This window comes from Apus apus, chromosome Z (genome assembly GCF_020740795.1).
Source record: "Apus apus isolate bApuApu2 chromosome Z, bApuApu2.pri.cur, whole genome shotgun sequence".
NCBI lineage: Eukaryota > Metazoa > Chordata > Aves > Apodiformes > Apodidae > Apus > Apus apus.
Genome location: NC_067312.1, coordinates 24,624,449 through 24,638,203, shown reverse-complemented (window position 1 = coordinate 24,638,203; position 13,755 = coordinate 24,624,449). Strand labels below are relative to the sequence as shown.

Sequence of the window (13,755 nt, the reverse complement as noted above, 5' to 3'; positions counted from 1 at the left end):
CGGGGCGGGGCGGGGGGGCGGGGGGGGGGGGGGGGGGGGGGCCGGCGCGGAGGTGCCGCAGCGCCGCCGCCGCCGCCGCTTGTAAACAGATCCTGCCCCACGTGACGCGCGCCCAGTACCTGCGCGGGGCGCCGGGCATTGTCCGCCGCGGCGGCCGGCCCGTCAGCAGCGGCGGCGGCAGCGGGGCTCCTCGGCGGCCGGCTGCCAGCGGAGAGGAGGCGACTCTTCCCCCGCCCTCCCTCCTCAGCTCGCCGCCGCCCTCGCGGCTCCGGTGGGGATCCGGCGCATCCTTCCCCCTCGGCGCCCTCCCCGTCCCCCTGCCGCTAAGATGGCTGATGGTGGGCGGTGAGGCGGCGCGCGGGGCTGCGGGAGCCGTTGCGGGGCAGGCGGGGGCGGCTGACGGGACGGTCGCGGGCAGCGGGGCCGCGTGCGTGGGAAGCCGCACAGCGCCATGTCCGCCTTCGCCCTGGAGGAAACGCTGGAGGCCGACTGGGTGGCCGTCAGGCCGCACGCCTTCCAGGAGCGGGAGAAGCACAAGTTCGTCTTCATCGTGGCCTGGAACGAGATCGAGGGCAAGTTCGCCATCACCTGCCACAACCGCACGGCGCAGCGCCAGCGCAGCGGCTCCCGCGAGCAGCGCCGCGGCGGCCCCGCCGGCCCCGAGGCCAGGGCCGCCCCCAAGGCCGGCAGCCCCACGCTGCGCAGAGGCCCGGCCTGTACCGCGGACCCCGGCCTGCCGCGGGCTTCCGAGCGGAGCGAGGCGCTGCCGAAGAGCCCCCTGCGCCCCAAGAGCAGCGCGGCCCGCAGGCCGCAGCGGGGCCAGGAGGCGGCAGGTGCCGCCGAGGAGATTGAGGTGCTGGAGCTGGGGAAGGAGGAGGCGGCCGCCGCGCTGTCGCTGCCGCCCTCGCCGCTTCAGGCAGCCGAGCCCGCCGCCCTCGACGCGGAGCCCGCGGGGGAGGAGTGCAGCTGGGCCGGCCTCTTCTCCTTCCAAGACTTGCGGGCTGTGCACCAGCAGCTGTGTTCGGTGAACTCCGAGCTGGAGCCCTACCTGCCTGCTTTCCCCGAAGAGCCGTCGGGCATGTGGACGGTTCTTTTTGGAGCCCCGGAGCTATCCGAGCAGGAGATGGACGCTCTCTGCTACAAACTACAAGTTTACTTGGTCCATAGCTTGGATACCTGCGGCTGGAAGATCCTTTCGCAGGTACTCTTCACTGAAACTGACGACCCCGAAGAGTATTACGAAAGCCTGAGTGAGCTGCGACAGAAGGGGTACGAGGAGGTGCTGCAGCGGGCCCGCAGGCGAATCCAGGAGGTGAGACTACCCCGTGGTCCATATATTTCCACCTTAGTGTGTTAACCTTTTCCTTACTCTGTGACATCTTATTTCTCTCCAGCAGTTCCCCTCTACTTTCGCAGAATTGGTTGAACCACGGGACAAAAAACAGTACAGGGAAATCGTCTGGTTTCAAAACAAAAATAAATAAAAAAAGCTGTGAAAATCTAAGACTTAAGCTTTCCAAGGTTTCTAGGGCCAGGATTTAAGAAGGTGCAGATTTCCCTAGTCATGTAAGTGTTACTCAGTACTTTCTTCTGTGCAATCGAACAAAGATTTTCTTGTTGGTGAACAAGGATCTGATGGATTTGGCAAGGTCTTGCTCCCAGATTTTTTGTCCTTGTGTTGCTTTGTACCAAGATATGTTGGAGGCAGAATTTATCTGTTTAATGGGAGCAGCAACATGTGGTGTTTATTTTGACAGTGTAATTTGGGCAGTTGGGGGCCAAGAAGTTTTAGGTTCCTATAGGCACTGCGTACTGAATGTGGTATTTCAAGTGAGATGATGTTTTCCAGTGGAACTGGAGTAACTACAGCTTTGTTCAGCTAGTAAGTTCTTAGAACTGGGATTTTAAAAAGCAGACTGTCTGGTTGTAGTGAGTACTTACTGTGTTGCTAGTGCCTGGCAAGTTTTGTTTTTTTCAAAATACTCCCATCTGTCTTTCTCATACCGTACTATTTAGACAAAAGTAGTTGAGGAGGTTCTACTAACTTCTGTCGTCAGCGTGTAACAATTTTTTCACATCTTTGTGGAATGACGTATAAGAGGATCCAGACTTTTCCAGGAAAAAGGAGAATTTTACACTTGCATCTGTGTTTCTGTGGCCCTGATCTGGAATATACCAGGATCTATGTGGATGCGACTGTGTATGAATTAGGTTATGGGATTTTTTTTTTTTAATTGTAAATTCTATTGTATGGATATGGATCAAGTTTGGCTGCTTCAGTTGTCTGTATATGTGGTACCAATGTTGTGTGTTCAAATATGTGCTGTGATGAATGTTTGTTCATTGATGAAGTGTCACCCTATCTGCTTTCTCTCTGTTTTGATGGCATAGTTTTGAGTCTTTTCTGGCGTTGTTTTGAGACTTCTGGATCTTTTAAGATTCAGGCCTGGCTTTTCCCTTAGTGAGTGGAGTTAGTGTGAGGAAATAGTTTAATCAATGGTGGAATTATGATAAAAGGCATCTAAGTATGGCGTTGTTGGGTACAAATTTGTTTCGAAACTGTTGTGTTAGCAAATATCATTGTAATTTTTCTCTTTTTTTATTTTTTGTTCTTTAATGGCTGTTTAAAAGGCTGAATTCATCCTCGTTAATTTTGGTATACAGCTGGTAATTAGTCTTAATAGTTTTCTGTAGTAGTTTTAGTCCAACATATGTGAAAGCGTGTTGTCTTGCGCTTTCCTCTCTTTGCATGACGCTTGGGCGTGTGTGCGTAGATTCATTTAGTCTTCAGCTCAGCAGTTTTTATAAGGTGAGCAGGACAAGAGAAGTTCATGTTAAGTGTGTGAGTTTGGGAACTGAGTATCTAACTCAAAGTATGTGGTATTTTTGAGGAAATGCTAATTTGGAATTACTGTGCAAGAATAATTTGTTTCTTGGAGAATCTCAACTTCCATGTTGTTAGCTCCAGCATTGTTGGCAAAAAAGAAATCAGTTATCAGTAAGGCAATGCAAGCTTGATCTGGCAGGATCTCTTAACCTACAACATCTTAATCTCTGTTGATGTTCAAAACTTGGTGCAGACCAAATGGCAGAACCTATGTGAGTACAGTACAACCTTCCTTTCCCCTGGTAACAATCCAGTAGTGTACCTGAAGCCAGTACAACTGTGCTTCTGTCACTTTTATTTGTGTAAATTGATCCTTCTTTAATTAAAGGTAGTCTATGTTGAAGAATAGAAACCAGCCCATCTACGTGCTCTTTCCCTTTTGGCTCTCAGGTTTCTCTTTTCCTTACCGTCAAACTGTGACACTTGGTCCACAGGAAATGTCCTTCTTTTAAAGCAAATACTGGAACTGTTTATAAAAGCATTTCTAGGCAAATGAAGCAGTGGATGATGGGTACTGCTAGGTATTACCGAGGTAAAGGTTTTTCTCACTACGAAGAGAACCTACAGAATCAGTGTTTCATCTCTCACTTAAGTTTACTTTTCCATCTGTGCTTAAAGTCTGCTGGTTAGCTGATGGCAGGACTGTTGGATTCCTGCAATTTGGAACTATTTTACTCTTAGAAGAACTTGGGAAAAGAGGGGAGGGTTTGAGCAATGTTGGCAACACAAAAGGTTATCAAGGACCATAGTGAATGTGGAGGGTCTTCATTAATGTAAAAGTATAATAAGTTTAGAACTCAAAGATCTTGGTGTAACATTTTAAAGCAATGCCCCTGAGGTTTATAATTATTTCATGTGTCTCATTTTTTCCAGGATGAATGCCTCTGTGCAGTTAGATACTACTTGAGAAATGCTTGCAGTTTTTGTTGGTTATGTTCTTTGGGGTGGAGAAGCAAAGTGAGCAACAAAACCTCTCGTGTTCTTTCAGCATTCCCTACTTGGCCATCTGTTACTTTCTATTAGTTACACACAAGCCAGTTTATTTTCACAGCAGTTAATAATTGTTGCTTTTTGTAATAGCAGTTTTTATCTCTGTCTCAATTATAAACCTTTAATAAGGCAGAAGAATGTTACAAGTAGAAACAGATGCAAGATGAGGAGGAAAAATACTGTATGACCTGAAATTAATTTCTTCTGCATAATGTGCAGTTTTGAAATAGCTTTTTTTTTTTTTTTCTTTCCCCTGAATAAAACTATTCATTCTGGAATACCTTAGGAATTTAATTTCTGTTAATTTATGTTAAAGTAAAAACTTGTCTCTAAAGGAATAAATAGTGTTCTACCTCCTTTTTGAAAATTAATAAACACTTTTTTGGAGCCCTGTTCATTAAGTTGTACTAGGGTGCTCAGCTGGATGTCTGAGCTTCCAGGAGACATGATACAGAACAATTTAACAATCAGATAAAAAGGTGTTATTACTTCAATAGAGAATGACACTGAATCCTTATTTTGGACTCCAGCTTCTTAACCAATATTTCCAAAATCTTAAGCTTTGCATCTAGAAGGCAGAAAAAATCCTCCGCTCTACTCTTGCTCCTGCCATTTTTCTGTGTTCCTTCCCATGTATCATGGGAAGAGCTCTTCTAAGCTAAGTGTACATGCTCTTGAATTTTTCTGAGTATAGAAATATCAAGATGGTGTCATACATCTTTGTAAATGCTGTATTAGCAAAAGGTTGAGCCTAGTCAGATGTATAAAAAGTGGTGTTAGTATAAACTATGATTAAAAAGGGTTTGGTGGCTTAGTCACACCAACAAACATGTTCTGTTTTATGCTTATCCTTTTACTTGCCCTTGCCCAGCAAGTTGTGAATTTGGGAATACTATCTTTACATTACATACATACTTCAGCATATTTGAATTAATGGTGCCTGTGAATCTCTCAATTCCTTATGGCTTTTAATTGCCATGGCAGTTTGAAATGTGGGAGATGGTAGCCTATAGGATCTTGAATGCCATTTTATAAAACTAGTCACAGATTTGCTTTTGTTTTATTGTTGCTTTGTAAAATCTATTAATTATAGTATCTCCAGGAAGACCATTAAAGACTATTTTGCATCTGTGTTCCGCATGCCTATATCTGAATTGCTTTAATAGAAAAGTTCAGAAACACTTTTTAGTAATTACTAAATTCTGAAGAAATTCTGAGAGCATCTTATTTTCCATGGCTTACCTAAGACTGCCTTGGGAGTGGCGACCTACTGATATTTTTTTATCTCTTTCCCCTGTATAGTGGAATATTTTACTAAGCACCGAAATAGCCCTAGGAACTTTTATCTTATCCCAGTTGGCTTAATTTTCTTCAGATTCAGCAGGCCAGAAAAATTCAGGAAAATTAACAGAATCTTTAATCTATTTTGTTACTGTAAGAAGTTGTATGAGAAGAAAATCTAGGTTTTGGACAGAAATTTGTATTGTCATTTTATTTACTTTTAAAAGCAGTATGCGTACAATTTTAAAAAGTACTTGCACAGGTTTAGTGTGGAAGTTATCTTTGTTTTCAGTTAATGAAATATGATTGTGAAGTCACACAAATGTGTAAGTAAGTGGTTTTGGTTATAAATAATGGAATTTCACGTGTTGCTTTCCAAGGGTGCTGTCACAAACTTCGTTTACATTAAAAAAACTTAATATCCATAGGCTATTCTTTGTTGATCCTGTTGTAATATTTTAGAGACAATTAGTATTCGGGATCATCTCAGCAACTAGAATAATTTTATTTCCTTGCTTTTGTCTATGTGCATTAATTTCTAAAGTGAATGTGTATGTGGTAGGTACCTTACAAAAAATGCAAGTTTTCCAGAGGTAATTTGACCTTTTTCTATTAAATGATCTACTGCTAGACACGATGTGATTTAAAAGAGAGATTTCAATGTCATGCTAATAAATAATGCAAAAGTAAATATTATTAAACACTACTAAAACATATTCAGTGTTTCAGTAATATAAAAAATAAATGCCAACGGTAGTGTTTCCATCAAAACCATTGTAGTAGCCTTCTGTGCAAGAAGAAAACCTGGATTCTGTATGTTAACTGCAATAGCTAGATTTAGAAGGTACACGAGGCATCTCGGGAAACACTGGTAGAGTTTTAACTTTGGGAGCAGACAGGATTAAAATAAGATATACTGTGAATTTTTTTCCCTATTGAGAACAGAATTAAGACTAATACTAAGTATCCTGCAAGTCCAACCTATTTGTGTTTGAAAGGTTTCTTTTCACATAGTCATTATTTGTGGTGTTAACACTAGTTTCCGGTAAAGCTGTTGTGATTCACTTCGAAATACTTTCTAAATAGGCTGTTTAAATAATGTGTCAGTGCTGTAGGTTAGTACTAACCAAATATGTCAGCAGCTGTAGAGCATGCTCTGTAGCGAGTTCTTTGGAGACACATGATAGACAGACACCCTGGTTGGTACTTGTGTTGCTGTCCAGTCAAAGATACTTTCTTTCTTGTCAGCCATCATCTTTTATTTATCTAAATTGCGGCTGGAGTGATTATCGGTTATTTCTGGTTGTTACAAACTAGTCCAAAGTTAATATATATATATATTTAAAGGCTTGGCATTTTAGGCATTGGAACTTCATACCTGACTCATTCTGCAAGCATCAAACTCAATAGCTGCCACATGGGATGCTGCAGTGAGTTTTCAGATAAGCAGAATTGAATGTGGAGTGCTATCCCCCTTCATCTTTCCTACAAATAATAAAAATCTAAGGCACATAGATAACTTTTTTCTTTCAGTGTTTCAGTGAGTTTCTGAAATGTGTTCTGTATATATGTAAATTGATGTTACTAGTTAAACACTTGGTGATGACATCTGATATGACTGGAAGATGTGGAAGTAAGGTAGAGAGAGCTGTATCACTTGAGATTGTTGGACCCTTACAGTACAAGGATAATTAAATACTCAACAGCTTCATTGTACAGTGGACTTAAGAGTTGCTGAAAGTCAAAGATTTGACTGCATGCTATTGTAAAATTCATGCTTTAAAATGGCTTCTAAGAATCCCATGTTTAAAGGACATTAGACTGTGTTACTGTAGTGTTTACTTCTTTTTCTAGTCTGTGTATTAAAAATGTCGAAGTCCTAACCAAAAGAAGAATTTGCCTTTTGATTGAAAGTTTTTATCTTTTAGCCTTTTTCCGTTTGATATCTTCTTGAGCAAATGTTTTTTGTTCTTTTCTACTGCCCTTCCCTTTTACTTCTCTTTTATGGGTAGCAACAAACTGTTTCAGAGTTTTCTAGATTTGTGATTGTAGATTAATTAGATTGTTTTCCTTTTTAAAATTCTTTTTGCATTGTCTCTTTTCCAGTCCCAGTAGGATACTTGTTTTGGATTTGAAGTTTGGTGTGGGTTGTTTTTGTTTGTTTTCTTCTCCTTTCCATGGTGCACTTACAACATATACATGTAGGTAGACTTTTTGCATTGTTTTCTTAATGCCTTCTTAAGTTTGGCAAGAGCTAGCTGAGGATGGTGAATACTATCTGGAAACAGAAGAATGCTTAAAATAATGTACATTTCTTCAAACATATACAAATTATATATACAGAAAGAAGAGTGTATGTGCTTGAAAAATTAGGTCTTCCATGTCAGAACTCAAGTCTTACATGAAAAATAAGAACACATTCTGTACAATGTAGTAATACTGTTCAGGATGACTCTTAGTCTGTAAGCGTAGACTTAATTTTTAAAAACTGAAGATTGCATCTTGTCAGTCTTGTGGGTAATTTCCTAATTAAAAAAAAAAAGTATGTAAAACGCAGTATACCCTCTGCTTAACTCTCTGGACTGGGATTTGGGAACCATTTATTTCTTGTAGTGGGGGAGTATTCTGCTGATGAAATTATTTTATTTGATGTACCTCTTCAAAATTTGAATTGTTTCCCTAGATGCAGAAGTAGACTTTCCTCTATTTTTTGTGTAAAGTTTTACTAGTTGATACGCAGTTGCAGCATTTTCATAAGCCACAGTAGTTTCAAGAGGTGTGTACCTCCTACATAATAAACACTCTAATCCATGATGCTTCTTGGGACTCATAGTGCACTTGAGAGATACAGTGTTGGGTTGTCTTTTCTTCATGTCTGCCTTCGTCTTCTTGCATATTTTTTCTCTATTTTTCCAGCATTATTTTTTCTCTTCAATTGAGTGTCCCACCTTCAAGTCAGTGCCTTTTCAAACTACTTTCTTAATCCAGTAGCTTTCCCTCCCACTCTGTTTCTGGTTCAGATAGTATTACACAGGCAGATTTAGAATTTGAAAGCAGATACTTTATAATAATTTAACTTTTTACATTTCTTCCTATCATTTGACAAGACACAGTCTACAGATGTTCAGTGAGGTTTATGTTTTTCTTTATATGTGTAAGTATTACTACCATGGAGCTGAAGAAGGCACAGAAAAGCAGAATGTTTTCAGAAATGGCTATACTTAGCATTTTTCCTCTTTAGGGTGGTGTTTTTGTAAGGATCCCCTTTTTGATATTAGTAGAAAACATACCATTGTAGTCCAACAGGAAATTGCTATTCTTGTCAAGAACTTCAATCGAAGTGGGAACGAAGTCAAACTAAAGCTACATATGCAAACTTCTTTATCTTTTCAAGAGGTGAAAACTTAGTCATAAGGAATACGGTAAGGAAGGAAGATTGGATAGGTGGAGAGGGAAAGAGAACAATGATACTCCTTAAGACTGACTTGATGTTATGTATATTTATGAGAGCTGTTGCTCAGACTGCTATCTGCTAAATAGGGGTGGGCAGTGGAGAAAGGGGATTGTAGGAAGTTGAGCCTGTTGCTGTAGCAGTTGAGAGTATCTTCTAAATAGGCTCAATCCTCTTCCTCCTTTATTTTCTCCAGAGAAGCATCCACTATTAATACATGGTGGTACTATAATTCAGCTGTGGATGTGTCTATAGTGACTTAATAAATATTTTTTTTAGTACAATAGAAAAGCAAGAGAAGCAGATGAACATGAATTGAACTCAGTAGAAGAACCTGTGCCTAAAATGTGCTTTGTGATTTTGGATAACTGGAGTACTTGGGAGACACCAGTGATGTTAGTTACATAGTTTCATTTCTCTTTCTCAGAAAACAAAACAGTAAAAAACCTAATTAAATTAACTTCTTAAAAATACGCCACAAGTTTTTCTTAATTTACTGTGTTGTAGAAGTTTGTAAATACAGTATTTCACAGTTGTAAACATTCTTCTGTGTTAAAACTGCAGTGTCCAGAAGTTTTCTCCTACTTCTGTTATTCAGCATGGTAGTGCCCTGGGGAAGGGGCTTATGAGTCTAACAGCAACTGTAGGTTTAACCACATAACATATACTGATCTAGATTAGAAGACTGGGAATTTTTGATGAAGGGAGCCAAAGTTAATATACATTGGAATAATTTATTTGAATAACTCAGACATATTTCATAGTAATAACATCACTGTAACTATTTAGAACAAAGATCTGGGATAGTTCACTGAAAATTTCTGCCTTTAGTGCAGTCCTGTTCAATAGCAAACATGAAAGAATGTTTGAAGAGTGGTGAAAAAAGAATTGTTGTGTCCTAACAGAAAGTAATATTATGATCTCATCAGAAAATTGGTGGTGCTATTTGCTAGAATACACGTTAATCTTTAAGAATAACTGTTGAAGTCCTTGCATAGTTTGAAACAGAACTATGAAAACAAAGAAAATAATCCACATGTGTTGGGCTGGAGAATGGATGATCTCATAGTATCTTCCAGTCTTAAACTGTATAAATGAATAAGGGAAATGTTTTTTGTTGTTTTGTTTTTTTGTTTGTTTGTGTTTTGGTTTTTGTGGTTGTTTTTGTTTGTTTTAATTAGTTTGTTGTTGAAACAGAAATTTCCATTTTCTGAATAATTTGAGTCTGAAATATAAAATAAACCAAACCATTATTAGTTTGTCTGAAAACTTAATGAAGAATTTTAACACACATTGGTAGAAGTTAACTTGAAACCTCTTTCTCAAATGTCTCCTTGTTTACTAGCCTGTTGCTTGTCAACTGTGTCCATTATTAATAATAACCTTATTAGAGGCTCATCTGTGCATGTGGGATTTTACTTGTGTATTACCTCTCCTGGTCATAGGCAGAAAGGTGTACCCTGTCAAGCTAGTTTTTGAAAACAGTCATCCGTAGATGTTCAGAGTAGATGTAAATATAACGCTAGTGGTGTATTTGCCTGTGACTCCGCTTAGCAGTTGCAAGCATTTTGGCAGAGGTTGTTTTAATTTAAAAACTTTTTACTGTTAAGACCCCATGTCTGGGTTTCCTTTCTATCCTTTTCTGGTTTTGTTACTTACATAGTAGAAGTTATTGAATGTATGGATTGTTTTTTGTTTTGTTTTTGTTACGGGGCAGACAAACTTAACCTGTTCAGAAAAACTTCAATGCCTGACTCTTGTCAAATGAGGTGTCCTGGAAAGGTGTTAGAAAACACTTCTATCCATTCAGCAACTTTTTATTTTTTTCTGAAACTGTATTGAGTACCTCTTCTTTCTTAAAAAGTAAATGAAGTTTTGGGGTTTTTTTATGCTACTGTACAGTGCTTTCCAAAATGCATTTGTAGACAAATGTTTATATGACCTTCTTTTGGAAAAAATGTTATGATATTGGTGTGAGGGAACTGGATGTTGGTTTGTTTTGGTTTTGTTGTTTTTGTGTTTGTTTTTTTTTTCTTTGAAAAATGTTGATTAAATAATTAATTAGCATTTATTTGTGATGACTGGCAGACAATTTATGTGGGTCATCTAAAATTAGTAGTAGCATGGTTTAGCATTGTATCATGACTTCTTTTGGGTTACTTAATGGAGTGGGTATTGTAAAAGTTTTTAAAGTAACTTACAGATTATTTTGTTTAAAGAAACCTCTGGGTTTGCTAGTTGCACCCCACGCTCAAAGTAGAACTCATTTTGAATACGGCTTTGTTTTTTTAAGGAAATAAATAAATAAAAATAAATATATTAATGCAGTTATAAAACTTTTGAATGAGAAAAATATGTAGATGAGTTTTAGAAGTTTCTGAAAATGTGTACTTTTTCTACAGATAGCATGTAGCTTCAGAGCATGTGACTTCAGTCTTTTGTAGTGTGGTATTTGATTATAATAATTGGATGTCAGAATTTTAAGGTGTACCATTTTGCTGTTTCAGACTAAAAATTTCAACAAAAAGTCCCTATGTGGGAGAAATATAAAAATCCGGAACTAGTTGCAATATTGGAGCTTTTCTGGGAGAGCTGAGTTAATAGGTAGATGATATGTATTATTGCAACTGTGTTTTATCATGTTGCTTTATCACACATGGGTTTTATTTCTCCATGGTATCTAAACTGTGTATTCTTTCCCCTTCATTTCTCCATGAAAACAGGAACAAAATTAACCCAAGTGGGTAACCCCACAGAATACATGTATGTATTTGCCTGATAAATTACTTTTGTCTGAAATGTGCGGTTATGAAAGTGATTTATTAGCTTGTAATGTACATCATGTTCGCCATTAGAGTAAGTGGAAAAATAGTGTGCATGATACAGGGTTTCAGAAATTTCTTGATACCTTACTAAGCTTTGTGTTAGTGTGCTTTAATTGATTTATGAGGAAATAACTAGGTGGATAGGTGATGCTAGTGCGGTAGATGTGGTTTATCTCAATTTCAGTAAAGCATTTGACACAGTCTCCCACAGCATCCTTGTAGATAAGCTGATAAAGTATGGGCTTGGTGATCAGGTAGTGAGGTGGATCATAAACTGGTCGAAGGGAAGAAGTCAGAGAGTTCTAGTCAATGGGACAGAATCTAGTTGGAGGTCTGTGACTAGTGGAGTCCCTCAGGGGTCAGTACTGGGACTGGTGTTGTTCAATATCTTCATCAGTGACCTGGATGAGGGTACAGAATGTACCCTCGGCAAGTTTGCTGATGACACTAAACTGGGAGGAGTGGCTGACACACCAGAAGGCTGTGCTGCCATTCAGAGAGACCTGGACAGGCTGGAGAGTTGGACAGGGAGAAACTTGATGAGGGCAACAAGGGCAAGTGTAGAGTCTTCCACCTGGGGAAGAGCAACCCCATGTCCCAGTACAGTTTGGGGGCTGACCTGCTGGAGAGCAGTGTAGAAGAAAGGGACCTGGGGGTCCTGGTGGACAGGAGGATGACCATGAGCCAGCAATGTGCCCTTGTGGCCAAGAAGGCCAGTAGCATCCTGGGGTGCATTAGAAAGGGGGTGGTTAGTAGGTCAAGAGGGGTTCTCCTCCCCCTCTATTCTGCCTTGGTGAGGCCGCATCTGGAATATTGTATCCAGTTCTGGGCCCTTCAGTTCAAGAAGGACAGGGAACTGCTTGAAAGAGTCCAGCGCAGAGCCACAGAGATGATTAAGGGAGTGGAATGTCTCCCTTATGAGGAAAGGCTGAGGGAGCTGGGTCTCTAGCTTGTTGAAAAGGAGACTGAGGGGTCACCTCATCCATGTTTACAAGTATGTAAAGGGTCAGTGTCAGGAGGATGGAGCCAGGCTTTTTTCAGTGATGACCAATGATAGGACAAGGGGCAATGGATGCAAACTGGAGCATAGGAGGTTCCATGTGAATATCAGGAAGAACTTCTTTACTGTGAGAGTGACAGAGCACTGGGACAGGCTGCCCAGAGAGGTTGTGGAGTCTCCTTCTCTGGAGACATTCAAAACCCGCCTGGATGCATTCCTGTGTGATGTACTGTAGGTGATCCTGCTCTGGCAGGGGGGTTGGACTAGGTGATCTTTCAAGGTCCCTTCCAACCCCTAGGATTCTGGGATTTTTTCCATTGCTTTTTTTTTTTTTATGGTGTATTGATCTTTTAAATGAAAAGAACAGATTATTTTAGCTTAGAAACTTTAAAAATACATTCATGTGTAACGCTGATTCCTTCTTACTTAGACTTGCCTTTACATGGTTTCATTGTGTAAGGTGCTGTAAAATTTGAAACTGTGTTGAGCTATTCCAGCCTTGAGCAATGGCACAGAGGGCCGTTATAGTTGGCTGTCAGCTGTCCAAGGTTTAAAGGTGGCTCAGCAGCTGCGTTGTTGAAAGGAGCTCAAAAGCTGGATCATCAGCTTCCTAGTGCTGAGACTAGGGGATCTTAATGCTTTCTGTCCTCCTGGATGCTTCAGCTTCTCTATTCCTGAGGTGCTTGCAGTGTGCTGATTCAGCTCAGTAAATTAATCCAAGAGAAACTACAGAAGTAACTTTCTGCCAGATGCTCAATTAGTTTTGTTGAAGAGTCTGAGAAAAGCCAGTGCAGTGGAGAAAAAACACACCTGGGAGCAGAAGGAAGAAGAAACTGGGGTGAAATTGTAAGAAGAGAGGGAAGATAGAATGGGAAGTGGGATCTTCTTTCAATAGGAGCAAGCCATTAGCTCAGCTCAGCTTTACAAAGTAAATTCACCTGTACCAGTGCTTTGAATCTGGTACTGTCAATGCTTTACCCACTTTGAATTACATTATTTTGAAGTCTCGTGTTAGATTTATCACACATTTGAGAATACCTGCTACCATGCCAAATGCACTGTAAAAGTAGAAAGAGTACTGATCCAGTGCTGCTCATACAATTCCTGTGAGCTGACTTCAGAGTGAAATTGATTGTGTCTCTTACAGTTTTTTTTCCTCCCATCAAATTTTCACCTTTGTTTTCACAAAAGAACATTAACTTTGTAGTGGGTTAGGTATTTGGCTAGGCGCGTGCACTCACATTGCAAACTTTACACAAAGAAGGGCTGTAAGAATCTTATTACAATACTTGCTAAGTAAAGGTGTTCATTATGTGCAAAT

The 13,755-nt window shown here is 40.2% G+C and overlaps 1 protein-coding gene across 1 annotated transcript in view; it reads left to right on the top strand.

Annotated features, from left to right (window-relative positions):
- The first annotated feature begins 297 nt into the window (after positions 1-297).
- The window catches only part of JMY (junction mediating and regulatory protein, p53 cofactor), a 68,513-nt gene continuing 55,055 nt past the window's right edge, over positions 298-13,755 (top strand). The window contains exon 1 of the mRNA XM_051643626.1: positions 298-1,312. Within this exon, the coding sequence (XP_051499586.1) occupies positions 452-1,312 (861 nt within the window). The 5' untranslated portion in view covers positions 298-451. The remainder of the gene's footprint in view (positions 1,313-13,755) is intronic.